The sequence below is a fragment of the Chanodichthys erythropterus genome, chromosome 10 (assembly GCF_024489055.1).
Source record: "Chanodichthys erythropterus isolate Z2021 chromosome 10, ASM2448905v1, whole genome shotgun sequence".
Classification (NCBI taxonomy): domain Eukaryota; kingdom Metazoa; phylum Chordata; class Actinopteri; order Cypriniformes; family Xenocyprididae; genus Chanodichthys; species Chanodichthys erythropterus.
Genome location: NC_090230.1, coordinates 45,698,567 through 45,716,672, shown reverse-complemented (window position 1 = coordinate 45,716,672; position 18,106 = coordinate 45,698,567). Strand labels below are relative to the sequence as shown.

Below are 18,106 nucleotides of genomic sequence, written 5' to 3'. Positions count from 1 at the left end.
GTTTGTCTATATTTTGTCCTGAGTGGGTGTAAGTCCAATTCTCTCTCATTTGTTCTGAATTAAACTTATATGTTCCAGACCAACATATAAGAGATGCTTTAAATGCATCAGACCAAACAGTGAGAGATTTATTATCAGATGTGAACAGGAGGGAATTGATCACCGATCTTAGTAATAGGTGGACAATGTACACCAGCTTGGGATCAGTTTCTTACACTTATGAATCGTACAATGGAAACAGATCAGCATAAAAGTGTAAGTGTAACGGGGTACTAATGGAAAAGCCCAACGGTCGATACATGAGAGCATTGGGTGGAGAGACCTCTGTCCAGTACATATAGAGGGGTCATTCTTATCCAAACATGCAATAACTGGGACCGTCCCAAACAGGGTTTGGTTTGGGCGCCCTACTCACGAAATCTGTCAGATCACCAGAACAATGAACAGAAAACTAGAGCAGACTGCTTCCATGAGAAATTACTCTCGGGAGAAGAAAGGAAACCGAAATATAAATAAAAGGCAGTTTTCTCTTTCAGCAGTGTGTAAATAATACACCATTCTATTCTATAGATAAGCTTAGTTAAACAGACATGTTTTTGGAGGAAATGACAGGACTAGCAGTGAGTGTTTGTGTTTGGGGGATAGTGGTTGAAATTTAAACTATTAAAAATATACATTCATCAATCCAATCTGTCATTCAAGACTGCTAATCAATGTCTTAAAATTCCTTTAGACAAATGCATGTTTATTCTGAGGTGTGATAAAAATGTATATTATGTAACAGCAGTTTATTATGATAAAAACACTTATTAAATACAAATCCTTTCTCTGTAAAAGGGCAAATTCATCAGGAAATAATGCATTTATTGATATGCAGTCTGTGATGTTTTAGTATGCGATTTGATATCTCAGAAAAGATTATGCAAACTCTAAACGCAATTCCCCATCTTGGATATAACAATATTATCTATTATGTAATAAATAGCTAAAGCCATGATCAATAAGATTACACAAACATCTCTATTAAATAAAACAAGGCACAATGTATTATGAGCCTAATTTATAGGGCTGAAGCTCCAAATCGTATTAAAATAGGAATGGGACAAATAGTGATGGTAACACTTTAGAATGGGAAACACATACTCAATATTAACAACAACTTTTGACTCAATAAACTCTTAATTTAGTGCTTATTAATAGTTAGTAAGGTAGTTGTTGTAGCATTTAGATTTACCTATAGGGTAGGATTTAGGGATGTAGACTATATGGTCATGCAGATTAAGGCATTAATATGTGCTTTATAAGTACTAATAAGCAGCCAATAGGCAAGCTAATAAGCAACTAGTTAAAAGTGAGAATTGTTTCCATACTGAAGTGTTACCATAGTAATTTACAAAATTACCAAAAGTCTAAAGCAAACCAAATCCAGTCTCTTGGTGGATCAGAACCAGTGACCACAGCCAGTTTGTTGCTATACATGCCAAATTGTGAGGCCTGTTGCCATAAGGACTGCTGCTACGAGTACTGGATAAAAATAACACACTCGTGTCCTAACCTGGACGAGTGAGACCAAAGGGAAATATTCTGGAATGAAAGTTATTACAAGGGTACTGAAAAAACAACTGTGCTGCTGTGTGCCCTAAAACGAGTTAAAAGAATGTTGACTAATAATGAGAAAAGATTCTTTTAACAGAAATTTTTTCTTGTCATTTGTGTTGAGTGACTAAAATAGATAATGCTTTGAGAAATTTAAACCGCTCTCTGCTAAACTTGCATATCTTCTGGTTTCACAGAATTCTTTCTAATAACCCGTTCATTCCATAATTCACCGATCAGTATATTGTTCACTTCCAGCTTCCTTTTTATTCCTGACTTTATGCATCCCTCTATGTGTGTGGCAAAGCCTCTTTCTCTCTCTTTGTCTCTCTGTTTGTCTCTTTCACTCCCTCTCCTACTTCTTCTTCATAATGCAAAACCACATACCAAATTCCTCCAAACACTGACCAGCGATTCTTTCCAAATATACGTTAAATGAACCAGCAACAATGTGGAATTCCAGTATTTATCTAAAAAGTTTGTTCTGGAGGGTATTTTTTAACAGATGCTTCTGTTGGAAACGGACATTATGGAGGTCCTTTGAAGTCTAGAATTGCTTATTATTGGGTGAAAAAAAAAAAACTGAAGAAAAACATGCCCCAATTTTCATTTCTTTTCCACAGGGGTAACAACAGCTTGAGAACACAGTTGGCCCAGTTGCCACATGGTGACAACAATTATCACGGCAACAGACTTAAACCAACATTTCAAAAGAACAACAAAGCACAATTTTACCATCTGCCAAGTGGCTCTTTCTGCAATTCTCTATGAGAGGATAACATCTGCTAATCATATGTCATAATTACAAATTGTCTTGGTGAGTAAAATTACAAGTTTTCATTGCTCCACAACTACCATGAATCTTCTGAGCAAGATAAAAGACCCAAAACACATATGCACAATACTTCTAAATCTTTGTTTCAAGACATATCGAATTGTATGTAAAATGGCTCTTTCTGCTTTAGTCAAAAGTAGGGCTGGGTAAAAAAAACAGCCCAAATGAAATGTTACATTTAGTACTGCAAAACCTGAAAAAAATCATGGCCAAAACAATCATAGAGATTCAAATCATAGAAATAATACAAGTGAAGCAGGTGAATATGGTACAAAACATAAAAGGAAAACATAATAATTCCTACCTCAAGGAAGCAGGTCCCTGCTGATGTGTTCTCCTTGATAGAAACATTGTAGAAGCTGCTTCCAAATACTGGCTCATTATCGTTACTATCCTGGAGGGCTATTTCTACCAGTGCAGTGGAGGATAACGGGGGTCGTCCTCCATCAGTGGCCACTACTTTGATACTTGGCTTTGGGTCTGTCTCATAATCCAGCTTGGTTGCAGTGGTTATGATACCTGTGACGGGGTCAATGGTAAACCAACTGGCGTGCGTTTTCTTGTCTGGTAGGATGCTGTAGCGGACATCACCATTGGGACCTTGGTCTTTGTCCCTCGCGGTCACTTGCAGCACAAAGCTACCTGGGTAGACAACTTCTGGTATGGTCTGCTTATATGCCTGTTGGTCAAAGAGAGGTGGGTTGTCATTTACATCGGTGACGTGAATTGTAAACGAGGACTCTGCACGAAGCGGCGGGGTTCCAGAATCAGTAGCCATGACACGAAGCTCATAAGAATCCCTCTCTTCTCGATCCAGAATCTGGTCCACGTAGATGAGATAGATAATGCTGTCTTTAGTGGTAAGGGCAAATTTCCCATCACCTCCCTCAAGAGACACATTGACATTGGAGTACTCGCCGTAATCAGGGTCCGAGACAGAGATTCTTGCAACGTATTGACCTGGCTGAGCACCTTCAGAGATTTGGGGTGAGCCATCCTCACTGAGAAAAATGATGGTCATGGTTGGCTGGTTATCGTTGTAGTCTCGAACGTGGATTGTAACAAAGGCATTGGTGATCTCTGGATGGCTCGCATTATCTCTGGCTTGCACTACCAGCTCATGAACCTTCCTCACCTCGTAGTCTAGAGGCTTATTGAGTGTGATGATCCCAGAGCGAGGGTCGATGACAAAGTAGCGATCCGGGTCGCTCTGCCTTCGGTTTATCTCATACAATACAAGGCCGTTGTCTCCTTCGTCAGCATCAGATGCAAAAACTTGCAGGATGTTGCTGCCCTGAGGAAGGCTCTCAGAGATGATGGCATTGTAACGACTCTGGTTGAAAATCGGAGCGTGATCATTGATATCCTGCACCAAGACGGCAAGACTCATCTGTCCAGTCTTCCTTGGAGATCCACCGTCAAAGGCCTCCAACACCAAGGAGTAGGAGGACCTCTTCTCTCGATCCAAGACTCCATTGACCACCAAATCAAGGTAAAGGACTTTGTTTGCAGCTCTTTTGGTCTCGAGTCGGAATACTTGTCCTACATTGCCTTCTTTGATCTGATATCCTTGTACGGTAAGCTGATCCTTATCCGCGTCGGTGGCTGGCTCAAGAGAGAACTTAGTTCCCACCGCTGTTTGCTCTGGGATCTTCAAAGAGGCTTTCTTCTTGGGGAATGAGGGGGCATGGTCATTGATATCATTTACAGTGATGAAGACCTCGACTGTGAACCCTGTCATAGTGACAGCTATAAAACTGTAATGGTCTCTTTCCTCTCGGTCAAGTCGCCTGGCAGTCTTGATGATGCCTGTGTTTTCATCGATGTGGAGATCATTACCAATGCCGGTTCCTTCGTGATCAGAGATGAAGTAAAGAGAGGCTGTAACTCCAGGTTTCAAACCAGCGCTAATGTCACCCACTATCGTCCCTGCAGGTTGCTCCTCATCTAATTGAAGCTCTAAGATACCTTGTGTATCATCTGCACCAACCATTACTGTTAACAGTTCCACTACTACGCAAAGCACCAAAAGCATCCTTAGCCTCCAGAATACCCACATCCGGAACTGTCCACATGTGTTTTTCCCAAAGCCATTAAACAGAGTCATCGTGCCAAGGTTTCTTCACACCTGCAAAACAGGAGTGGAGCAGATTGTTACAATCACAGCACTGCACAATATTATGACATAAATACCAATCCAAATCAATGGAATGCATGAGAAAGGGGTGCGTTTGCTTCAAAAAGGAGAGGCTTTCCCCAGTCAAGCCTTTTCAAAACATAATCCACATGCATATATTTCCCATGGCTCCAACAAGCCTTATCTCTGATGCTGTCGGATAGTCCTAACTGCTTTAATTACTATACTATAATTAAAATATATGTTCTTTCCAGTCATACAGCTATGGAAAAAATTAAGAGACCACTCCAAGTTCAGAAATCAATGTTAAGTGTCTTAATTTTTTCCATAGCTGTATAAAGATGAAAGGGTACCATCAGATAAATTATAGCAGATGAGCCACTTGTACATATACAAACAAGAGAAACTGTAACACTAAAAACCGTGGCTGTAGTTCTGCCTTACTATTAAAAGAGCCAATCGCATTTGTTTACTCATACGCCCATTAGCTGGATCTGACTTTTCTTTTAATATGATAACCTAAAATGCACAATTTATGATACCATTGTTGTCATATTTTATTCCTGATTTGAGATGTTGTTGGAATGTAATATAACAACTTTACTTGCATAACTGTACAGTAAAAGGCTGCCCAGGGTGTTACGAATATGGCCGCCTATAGTGAACTGACTTGTGCTTTGGTACCAACAGTAAAGACATGTGGCATAGAATCATATAGAATCATATTTGAAAGGGTGGTCACCAGATTGCAGGAAAAGCCTGTCTTGCTTGACACTATAATACAACACAATGAAAAACGTTTAGTTGGGATTTTGACATAATATTCTTTGAGTACATTTATTCATTTAGCAGGTTATTCTTCATCCGTTGAGTACAGTCAATTCAAACCAAAACCAGATAAAAAAGCATTAAAGCTGATTTTTAAGAAACTTTAAAAAAAAATGTAAAGCCATATTAAAGAGTAAAACCTAGCCGCTAATTTTGAGCAGACAGAAAGACATTACTCAGACAGAAAGGCCAGACAGGAGTTTGGAGCATGTGTTTGGAAAGCTTCTCTTCTCTTGTCATATGTGTGAAGGCTGAATCCTCTGTGAAGCAATCTGCTACAGATGGTCAGACTTGGGATGATATTTTATACGCCACTGAAGAAGTGTACTAGCACAATTAGAAAATTATACTACTTTGGCTGGAATCACAACAAACCTCAGGAGTCTTTGCACTTGCGCTGAGTAGAGTATCTCTTGGTAAAGTCTGTATTATCCAAACCTCAATGCATAATGATGGCAAATCATCACTGCGGGCAGTTGTGGTCTCTATACATAAGTGGATTACAAATGCAATTTGTCCTTGTCAGTTCTGTTTAAGAGTTCTCCAGTGAGATGCACAGAACTCACTGAAGGACGAAAAGAAATATTGAATCTGGACTTCAGTGTCATTTTTTAAGGAAAGAAGGAAGGAGGCGAAACAAGGAAGAAGCCTCCAGATAAAGCCACATGAAGGCTTTTCAAGCAGACTCCCTCTAGTGGCCACAATGAGTCAATAGGTTTATGAAAGAGGTAAAAAGTAATGCCTTTTACCTTTTTTATCACAAATATTAACACTACACGGACAGATGTCTACTCTCTGAACCAATTTTCCTATGTGTATGACATTCAAGTGGTTTTGTACCTCTAATAGTAGGCATTTACAAACAATTAACCTCACAAACACAGATGACCAACTGGGCTCAATGCAGTCTGTCCTAATCAACTATCTGAGACCTTCACTAACATGTGATTTCTGATACGGTCTTAGCCTGACATGTGTAACTTACACACAAATCACATGTCCAAGGACATCTAGGACAAAGACAGCAATGACCATCAGTTTTTATCACATGAGTGATCTGAAACACAAATCTTGTTTCAGTCCCCCAGATCAAATCGAAACAATTTAAGTGATCATTATAAGACAACAAACTGTTGTATCTGGGATTAAAACCTCAAACCTACAATTCTAGGATCAGGAGACCCCCTATAGGTATTTGTGTGAAGTATGGTGGGCCCAATGTGCAGTCTAATGAAAGTAGCAGAGATTGTGGGGCACTTGGGGGCCACTTTGAGCCAATTTAAACAGATTCTGAGATCATGGAGGCCCACGATGCATTGCCACACAATGTGTCTCATTCTTATATTTAATGGCTTATTAAAATACATAGCATAAAAAGGTTGCCGAGGGGGCCGGTGGAGCTGACGGTTTCTCCATCACGATCTCTCAGAATAAACAGAGGCCAGACTGAGTGACTGACAGAGGCGTCTGAGGAAAACCTGTGGGGGGCCGGCTGTCCTATTCAACGTTTTTTGCAGAAGCAGAGAGCCAAATCTTACTGCTATTTTAGACCGCAGAGATTTGAGAATCTTCCTCAAGACATTCAAACTCACATCTTAAAACTAATTTGATAGCCTAATTACTTTTGTTAGAAGCATTAGAACACTCAAACTGTGAGTGATTACATTCATGTTGTGCTATGAAAAAGATGCAGAAACCAATCCAGGGTAGGATATATCAGTTTAAGAATCTTGGCTCTATTTGAGGGACGAATGAGAAATCTTTCACCAAAACCCATGCTTATAATGGGCCTGAAATGACTGAATACGGATGAGCAGTTGCCACAGTTTCCGCAGGCTAAATGGGTATGGAATTCACTCCCGCTCAGTTTTCAGTATTTAGACAACCACAGTGCCAGACCTCCTTGGGTTTTCTGCTTTTAGCCTTCCAGCTGTCGTCAAGAGGCTGGAGTTGGTTGGTTTAACGGTGAAGGTGGCAAGCGGGTCTTAGTAAAAGATCCCAACTGATACAAGAATGGCTTAGTTGGTTTTTATGGCAGTTGAGCTACGCTAAGACTAAGAAAGCAGGTGACAGATGAGCAAAGAAGGATCAGGTCACTGAGCATCCTTTAAATAAAATGCAAGGAATATTTAAAGATGCTAATGCTTTATAATATTGCAACAAAGTCCAAGTAATTCAGTCAAATAAATATAGGGTTACTTTGGACGAAAACTTATTTCATTATTGAAGTAATTGGGAGAAGGAAAAAACAATGCTAAATGCAAAAATGCTCAATTTATATATATATACAACCAATAAAATGGGATTCAAACATTTGGTCATAAAATGTCCAATGTAAAATCCTAAACCAAAATCAGTTGAGATCTACTGATTGAGACTATTTGTGTGCCTGGTATGAAACTGCACTAGACTTGTAACGCTCTATATCTCAAAGAAAACTCAATTCTCTACAAAGATAGCCGTTCATACAGTACATTTACAAAATCCTAAACATATGAGGTCCAATAAAAACCCTTATCAGCGTGCTTTACCAGTGACTCACTCACTGAGCTCATGGTAGTCAACACACGCTTTTAGCTGTCATCTGTACCGCGTTTGAATAAAGGCCGAGATTACACTTCTAAGGGCAATTACTACTAATTTCTTCAGCGTGTAAAGACCCTCAATGCACTTAAACAAAACAGCTTAAGACATCAAGAGTGAGTTCAAGGTTAAAACCAATGCCAACTCTAAATCTCTTATAGAGAATTTGCCATTGGTTCAAGGGAGGTTTACCAGTCCCAAGAAAACATACATTTCTCAGTTAACACACAAACATGGGCTGAGGAAAGATCTCATGACTAAAAACAACCTCCATCATCAGGTGAGTGAATGAAAAATTTGTCCCCCAGTTTGGACAACAATGACGTAATCCTAAGGAACTGGTGTAATATAGCTTTCTGGACATTTCTCTACACAAGCACACACTAGTTTGGTATTTTATGGTCTCTCTGTGGCACAGGTTTAATAGGATATGTGGTTTCCTGAGAAAGTAACTGGAAATATGGAGTTTGTCACTGTGGCAAAAAAGCAAGAAAGAAGAAATGTTTCCAAATGTCCTTCTCCAATCAGAGGCAAGTCCAGAAAAAACAAGGTTTGGGCTAAAGCAGTGACCCCACAAGTTCAGGTGAGACATTTCTCATGCTAGCCACCCAAGAAACACAGGTTTCCTTCATCATCAGTGAAAGCTACGCAGTTTTCATACTTAATTTTCAGTGTTATATATAGTTGAGCTCAAAAGTTTACATACCCTTTGCAGAATCTGTGAAAATGTGAATAATTTTAACAAGATAAGAGGGATCATACAAAATGCATATTATTTTTAATTTAGTACTGTCCTAAGTAAGATATTTTACATAACAGATGTTTACATATAGTCCACAAGACAAAAAAATAGCTGGGTTTATTAAATGGTGCTTCTTGATTCTTAATACTGTGTGTGGTTACCTGGATGATCCATGACTGTTTTTGTTTTGTTTTGTGATGGTTGTTCATGAGTCCCCGAGCAGTTAAACTGAGCTCTATTCTTCAGAAAAATCCTCCAGGTCCCAAAAATTATTTGGTTTTCCAGCAATCTTTGCATATTTCAACTCTTTCCAGCAGTGACTGTATGATTTTGAGATCCATCTTTTCACACTGAGGACAATTGAGGGATTCAAACACAACTATTAAAAAAGGTTCAAACATTCACTGATGCTCCAGAAGGAAACACGATGTATTAAGAGCCAGGGAGTGAAAAATTTTGAATTTGAATATCAAGGTAAATTGTACTTAATTTGTCTTCCAGGAAATGTGAAAATATCTTCTTTTGCTTCCGAAGGGCAGTACTAAATGAAAAAATATGATATTTAAACAAAATAAGAAAAATTTGGACTTCTTCATCCTGTTCGAAAGTTTTCACCCCCCAGCTCTTAATGCATTGTGTTTTCTTCTGGAGCATCAGTGAATGTTTGAACCTTTTTTAATAGTTGTGTTTGAGTCCCTCAGTTGTCCTCAGTGTGAAAAGATGAATCTCAAAATCATACAGTCACTGCTGGAAAGGGTTCAAATACGCAAAAAAAGGCTTGAAAACTTAAGATTCTGCAAAACCTGAAGGATTTTTCTGAAGAACAGAGCTCAGTTTAACTGCTCAGAACAAACAAGGGACTCATGAACAACCATCACAAAACAAAAAAACAGTCATGGATCATCCAGGTAACCACACACAGCATTGTTAGCCAACTATGGTCGCAAGTTACGTTGAATTGTGTTGGTAATGATGATAATTGACATTCCTAATTTTTACAGAAAGTTTATTATAAATGATTTATCTGTGCCATCTGTTCTCTTCATGATGTATGTCTCGACGGAGGGTGGGGCTATATATCCTCCACAACTGACAACAAAAAAGCTGTTTCATTGGGATATATGTCACAAGTAAAAAACAAATTTACATTAAATTATTTATCTTTTCCCTGAGTGATTTGCCATGGTTAAATAAAAAAGTGATCAGATTAACATTATTTTGCCTATACACTGTGTGCTCTAAGAAAGAGAAAGCTGCAGTGAATGAAAAAAACAACCTGCGGTCTCCCGGTTATGATCGGGGTCGGGTGTATAGCATGCTTTTTCTCGAGGAATGGGATGTAACAGGAAAAGAGAGACTGTGAGAGAGACAAGTTTCCTGAATTATTAATAAGCAGTGACGTACTGTTTAACAAACGTTGAACATTGAGATGCCACATCTCAGGTTCCCATGTCTCTAGGTTACATACAGCACACACTGTCTCACTATACACACTAAACTGGGTATTAAACTACTTGTGATAAAACGTCTCTGACATCTAATTGCTTCAGATGTTAAAATCACTGAAGAAAAAAATGCTTTGCTTTTTAACTGGTTTAACATTTAGACAGATATTAGATATTAGTTAAATCACTGTAACACAGTACTGTATACAGTATGTACAGTATCACCACCACAGAACATTTTACATTCACATAAAATTAGATTAAATAAAAATAAATATTGATGAATAAATTACGGAAGAGGATTAGGGCCAATAATAAAAAAATAAAACCATCTTGAGATTAAAGTTGTTCAATTTTGAGAAAAACTCGTTAAATCTCGAGAAAAAAGTCGAGATAAAATGTTGAGAATAAACTCGTTAAATTACGAAAATAAACTTGTTAAATTATGAGAAAAATGTTAATTTCAAGAAAAAAGTTGAGATAAAATGTTGAGAATAAACATTAAATTATGAGAATAAAGTCATTAAATTATGAGAAAAAAGTCGTTAAATTATGAGAACAAATTCGTAATTTAACAAATTTGTTCTCGTAGATTTTAACGACTTTTCTCTCGTAATTTAATGACTTTATTCTCAACATTTTATCTCGACTTTTTTCTCGAAATTTAACGTCATTTTTCTCATAATTTAACGAGTTTATTCTCGTAATTTAACAAGTTTATTCTCAACATTTTATCTCGACTTTTTTCTCGAAATTTAACAACTTTAATCTCGAGATGGTTTTATTTTTTTATTATTGCTTGGCCCTAATCCTCTTCCGTAATAAATACATATTTGAATATTTAAAATAAATTACACATCAAATTGTAATTAAATGTTCAACATTTGAGAATAATTTAAAAAAATTATTTAAAAAATTAATGCAGATGATAAAACCAAATAAGTAAGAAAAAAAGGGAAAAAAAGAAATGCAGAATAAATATTCTGTATACTTGGAAGGAATATTTTAATACTAGATTTAATGACATACAAAAAAATGTGTCAATTTCATAAGAAATTATGTGACCAATACAAACTACCAAAATATTTTACTTCTTAGACATTAATGGGGTAGTTAATGCTAAAATGTATAGAACAGATGTTTGTCTAAATTAGAATTACAGAGGGCCTTCACCCAGAGCAACCACCACCGGCACCGTGGTACCTTTCTATTAAGGAAAAGGAACTGTGCCTCAGTAGAATTGTACACTGACTTGTCCAAATTCGGACCTTATCTACAAACATGCATGTTTCCAGTCCATTTGACAGTGCTGATGCTTGAGAACAACTACCATTACTGGACTTTGAAAAATAAACCACAGCACAAACAAAGCCACAGTGCCACCATGCTGAAGTTTGCTACTCTGAATAAATATGCTGTCAAGGGCTTTTAGACAGCATTGAACACTCCATTGGAGTATCGTGAATGAAGCTCTCAATGATTCAATGACATTACTGCTGAGTAAATGAGCAGCTCAGGTGAGAGCAGAGCAAAGCATTCAGAGCCTTTTGAGTGCTCTGTGTGTCTCACTAGCCTGGTTTGGCTTATTATCAGTATTTAAATATAAAGCACACAAATAAGAGCAAAGACGAATAGTTGCACTTTACATTGAAAGGGTATATAGCAACCTCACTCAAGAAGAGTGGATCACCACTTGGTCAAATGACTTAGCAAGAACATGCTTCATAGATGGAAAAAAAGAAACCTTTCCCAGGAGAGAAGCCACTGGAGCACTTAAATATAATGGCTTGGCTCTAACCAAAGTGCCAGGGAGCCGATTCCAAAATCCAACAATAGAAACCATTAGGTAAGCTAATTAAAAACAGAACATTTAGCAGACACAAAGTGTTTTAGATAGTTTTTGTTACCTATCTTAGTGTGTAAGGGAAATTAGAACAGCAAGTACATTTAAAAGAAAAAAAGGTCTTGTTTTTATATCTCTAACCCAGGCTCACTGGAAAAAGTGCTTGTGGCGACATTTCAGTAAAATTATGCTTCCTGCATGTTTCGCGACACTTTCAAAGTGAAACGCATTGTGGCAGTTTGATAATAAAATGCATGGTGAGTACTGCTAAAAGGTTAAAGCTTAAGTCGCATTTGATAATAACTTAACACCTACATTAAATCAAACTGATAGTGTTAACTAAAAGCAAAAGTGAGATAAAATCAAATCTACTGAATGCCATTTCAAGTGCACTGTTGTACCAGGTGAGTTACTGAGCAAGTTTACTAATTCAGAAAAGCCATACAAATGGATTATGCGATGCAAATATCAAACTGTATTAGTTTACAAATCATGCACTAAGCGTTTAGAGAGCTTAACATTGGCTAAGTTCGCAAAATAATACGCAATGGTAATACGCAAAAGAATGATAATAAAAAAAGACATCACGCAACACGTTGTCATACGGAAGTAAATACGGATGACATTAAAATAAGCGATTTCGCGTTTATTTATAGTGTGAATTTATGTGCAGGTAATATAAAAAACAGATGAGGCTGTGAAAAAAGAGCAGTTTTTAAACATTTATGATACGAGCCCTCATGTTTTGCTTGTATATCACTGTAATACTTATGAGTTCTGACACATCACTGTCCTTCCACTGACTACCTTTCGCAACTGTCTTGATAACTTTGGGTATGTAAAATCTTTGAAGTGAGTCCCATGAGCGCAGAATTGTGATAAAAAGTGACGTAAAAGTGGCATGTAATCCGATTTGACTGTTCAGACTGAGGTCGCATTGTAAAACATCCGACCTGTATCGGAATTAGGAACACATATGGAAGTGGTCCAAATCGGAATTGATAAAATCAGATTATATGTGGTTTGTGCTGTTCACACTGTCATGAGAAAAACAGATCTGAGTCACGTAAGAGAAAAAAAATCGGATTTGGGCCACATTTACCTGCAGTCGGAACATAGCCATATTGTGCAAGGAACTGCATAAAAACAAATCTTTATTAGTTGATAATATGCCCTTGTAATCATAATTGCTGAGTAAACGAATAAAAGTTATTGCCGTTTTACTTCCTCTAGATTAGAGTTCATTTCAGCTGAAAACTGCAGTGAACTGCATGTATAGGTACGTTTTAAAAGTTTTGCAAAAAATGTCGGTAGAGTCGTGTATTTCCAACGAGCCTAATGGTTGAATATTTGTCATCAATTCAATGGAGGGAGAGTCATTCTGTGGCACATCCAAGAATAACTTCAGAAATGAAATGTTTTCATACTTTGTTTGTTAGATATGGCAAGTGCATAAAATCACACACAAACAGTTTTCCTCCAAAGAACAATTCTTGGATGATTATAAGGCTTCAATTAAGAGCATAAGGAAAGAGAAATGGATATACACCCTTGAGATCTTACATCTAGACAGGGAAATCACTCAGCAAAGGGGCTATTTCTCTCCTTTCCGACTGCGGTGTTTGCAGGAAACAGATTAATCGTGGTTTCCCTTAGACCAACAAAGAGTTCAGACCTTACTTCTAATCTTAGAGTTTCAATGTCTTTAAAAAAAAAAAGGGTGGCAAATACACATACATATTAAATTGAAATCATTCAACGAAATACAAAGTACATAAGCTGCACAAATGATCCTCAAGCAATAAGCGGTCATGTGTGGTTTCAAATCCCCTCCTACTGAAACACACACCCTATTCTCTTGGCTTATTCTAATTAAATCAAGCAGCTCCTCTCCCCCCATGTGTTGCCTCTGATCAGTTTCCAAGTGTTGATGGACAACAGTATGAACAGATTCCCCCTCACTGGGTATGTCTTTCTTTTACTGCCTTATAACGTGTCTCACGCTGAGGCAGCACATGTGCCCAGCGCTGCTGACATCAGCTATGATCTGATGCAGGAAAAGAGGTTCCAGAACAGTCATGGTCACATTTGTACTTTATTTGGTACTGATAAAAAAAATGTATTAAGATATTGAAAGTAGACCTGGATCATTTTTAAGTATATTTCAACCAAACCTGTGATTTGTAAAAGACAGGAATCACAGATATCAGATCACTTAGCCTACTTATTATGGCAAAATATGTACTAAGATTTTGTGAGATTACTAAGAAATTGTGTCTGCAATGTTGCTCATTAAATCTGCTTACAAATGTAAGAATAACCAAGCACATAACTGTACTTTTCCAACATTTGCAAAGAGCGTTGTGCAAGAACGGCGATTATGAAATTCTAATGCTTTACTATTAAAGACAGACGTCCAGTGACCATCGCCGAGCTGATTTGACATTATAAGCGCTGTGCATCACTGTTTGTTCAAAATCCATCCCAATTGAGAGCTTGCGTCCAATCACGACTGACAGTCAATCAGTCATGCTTGTGTTCGTGCTGTAGAAGCTACTGAGCCTATTAGCTTTACCAAAGTAAAGCTTTATTTCTACGCTTTACTAAAGTTTGTATACAGCGCCCAAGTCTTATTCTCCATTTTTAGTGTATCTCTGTGGCAGAATTACTGCGCCACATACTGGTCTGGCATGTATACTACATCGTTTTGAGTTGGTTTCAGTGGTTTTGTGTGTACGCAGATATTTCTTGAGATGAAGGGAAAAAAAGATTGGATAGGGAAAGCTCTGGCCTCGTGTGGATGTGGCCTTAGATAGCCTAATTTTTGTTCCGCTAAAGCAGGATTTAGGCCTTGTGCGTTTCGTTTTACAATGGCGTTTTAAAATGAAATGATCCTCGTCTGCACTGGCATTTCCACAGCATTTCAGAAACTATCTCCATCTACACTACATGACTGAAAACGCATGTCACATGACCGTTCATGCACACTGGGCATGTGCGTACAAGTGTAAACAGTTGCCTCTTGTGCATGTAGGCAGCTGCAGTATTAAAATAAATGCAGATTTTAACAGCACAATGGCTGCTAAAAATGACAAAGCCAGCAAATATTGCAGTTTAGTCTCAATGTTATTGTTTAAACGATTGTCAGGGATATGCAAAGTTTACACTGAAACGCAACCCCGGTGTTTCCTAAAACGGGGTCTGTACACAGCAAAATCTCTAGAGTTAAATCAACTCTGCTCAAAGTACATATGGTCCCTCTCTAAATAGTGTTAAACTAACACTGAATCAGAGTTCAAGTTAATGAGATAATTAAGCAATTAATTAAGTGATGATTGTGCATTAGTGATGAACACCTGCTGTTAACAAGCAGAATCACTGAAGAAAAGAGAAACAAGAACTACAACTGACTTCAGTCACAGCCTTATTAATTGGTTAAATATCTCATTAACTTTAACTCTGCTTCAGTGTTCATTTAACACTATTTAGAGAGGGACTATATGTATTCTGAGCAGAGTTGATTTAACTGTGTAGCGTTTTCAAAAGTCGAGGTGTAGGCGACAGGCATAACCGTAGCAAAAGTTATTCGTTTTAAAACGAAAATGCACTAGTGAAACTGGGCTTTACTGTTGCAACAAGCAACACACATAGTAGCGTTTGGTTAACAAATCAGTTCAGTGAATGATTCATGTACTCACTCATAATATTAGAAAAAAAAAAAACGCTTGCTGCCACCTACAGGCGTACTGATATAATCTCCAGAAAGGTCACTGAAAAATCCCCACCACTACTGCATATACATGCAAAGAGTGATGAAACAGAATACAGAACTGGGACTTTTCACTGTTTGTATCACTATATTATGTGTGATGATGAAAAGTCCCAGTTCTGTATTCTCTTTCATCACTCTTTAAGCACTGCATAAATGGAGGGATTTAAAGCAGTGCAGTCTTGAAGCAATCACCACAGAACTCAACAGTGAGGTCCCATAGCAAAACTGGCAAGTTCTTACACATATACACATCTGCAGTCACATAGCATGTACTTCCCAGTACTTGTGGAGTGCACACAACCCCTCAGTACTACTTCTGTCAGTTCTACCACTGTTACAGCTTTTCACACATGAGTGAGCAAACGGCTCTCTTCTCTTTTAACTTGACGCTCATGATACTTAATTACAGTCTGTGTAGTTTGAATGAGGGACCTAAATAATAGGCATGCTCTGATGCCGTGAGGTGCGTGCAGTTACGTTGCGTGCAGGCACATACTATAGCTACGCGTCCGGTAGCCGCAAGCGACGATGAAAGAGAGCAAAAAAACTGGTAATCCTACAAAAACTCAAACATATGTCTCTTGTTAAAAAAATCGGAGTCTGTTTTCGGAGAATGCACGCCTCGCCGCTCAAGAAGAAACCGATCTCCGCTTGTTCGGTTCGGTTTACGTGCGAGGAATAGATAGTGGCTCAGTGTAGGATCCAGGACCGTATACTTGGTTGAGTGAAGAAGGTAGGAACGATTTTGTGCCCACAGTATACAATCAGAAAACATCTTTTAACGTGGACGTTAGTTTAAACACCCGCGGACAGAGTGTGAAATATGAAGTGGCTTTCAGAGTCAACTATTTTTAAGTTGCCTAATTGCTATATGTAACATTGGAGCTCAATCTTTTGAAGTTTGACTTACGCAAATTCAAAACTTAACAATTGTTTAGGATATTTTAGGCTAGCCGGCGATATGTTAAAGTGATTAATTACAGCAGGCCTAATTGTTTTGCAGCAACAAAAAACGCCTGTATTTAGGCTATCAACATTTTTGTTGATGGAAACGCGATTTCTGTTGTTTGAAAAGCCACTGACACCTTCCTTGTGGAGTAGACTATGTGAAAATATAGCCTTCATGTCCAACTGTCGAATATATTTTAACAGGTACAGTAAGACCCCACAGCCACTAGCATAACCACCACCCCCTATTGCACCCTGCCTGCGGGAATACACCTGAACAGAACATGAATTCTCACTAAACATTAAGTAGGTCTAGATCATTTTACTGATTTGGGTAAGCTTCTTAAATTGTTCCTAGAGGCAATATCTTATGAGTTACGTGTCGGTCCATTTAGGAAACATTAATTTTCCTCCTTAACTCATCCAAGCTGAATGCTTTAACCAGCTGGCATGAAATACGCGGACGAATACAGTCACTTCTTCGGGTAAAAGAGAATGAATGAAGCCACACTCTTGCAAACACAAAGAAGCGATTGGTTTTGCTCACACAGATATGTAAATGAGTAAAATGATCAATAAAAATGTGGCTAAATCGTGCAGCACCCCAACGTTTTCTCTTGAGCAAATGCTTGAGGTGTCAGAATTAGTGTTAAGAAGACTGTCTTGAGTCATAGTGAAAGAAAGGATAACGACAATGATTCTTACATTCATCTGAACGAGCTCTGCCGCTGTCTGAGAGCATCCGTTGTCTCACTCAAATCCAATTTGTATGCAGATGTATCCAGCCCGTTTTCTGCCGCAAACAGATCGTTTTTAAGATAAATACATAAGCATTAAATCCATGGGAAAGAGATTAAATTCTCAAGCAGATACTCCTTGCTTTCACCGGCAAATAATAGCTTAGCCTCTCAGGTGTGAGCTGGTCCGCATTCACTATTCCATTCACCAAACGGGATCAGAATATCATACGATCGCCTCTGTGTCTTAATAGTAACGCGCACCTCCGTATAACGGTCACCTCAGCATCCAATGCTGCATGGACTGGACGCTCTGTGGATACACCGCACCTCCGCGAGTGAAATCCGACACCCACATCAGGCCCGGCCTCTCCTAATTTGGGTTGCTAATATATTCGACACGTGGGGAGCGGTACAAAAGGGGGAGCACTGGAAAAAAGAGGACTGTAAGGAAAAGACTAGACTAGTTCCTGTAGGCTGTAGTGCCACCATGCTCTACCTCGGAGAAGTGGTTTCAAGACAAAGAACCAGATTCAAGACCTTCTTCCAACAAGGTTTTAATGGTGTACATATGTAACTTATGTTTTTGCATATAGGCTGTATTTATGATTTGTAATATAAATTATATATGAATATTAAA

General features: G+C 38.2%; 1 protein-coding gene across 1 annotated transcript in view; it reads right to left on the bottom strand.

The window, feature by feature from the left end:
• Positions 1-17,731, bottom strand: part of dchs1b (dachsous cadherin-related 1b) — a 101,407-nt gene extending 83,676 nt beyond the window's left edge. The window contains exons 1-2 of the mRNA XM_067397910.1: positions 17,435-17,731; positions 2,736-4,559 (exon numbers count right to left, since the gene is read on the bottom strand). Coding sequence (XP_067254011.1) covers positions 2,736-4,538 — 1,803 coding nt within the window. The 5' untranslated portion in view covers positions 4,539-4,559; positions 17,435-17,731. The remainder of the gene's footprint in view (positions 1-2,735; positions 4,560-17,434) is intronic.
• Positions 17,732-18,106: the final 375 nt, after the last annotated feature.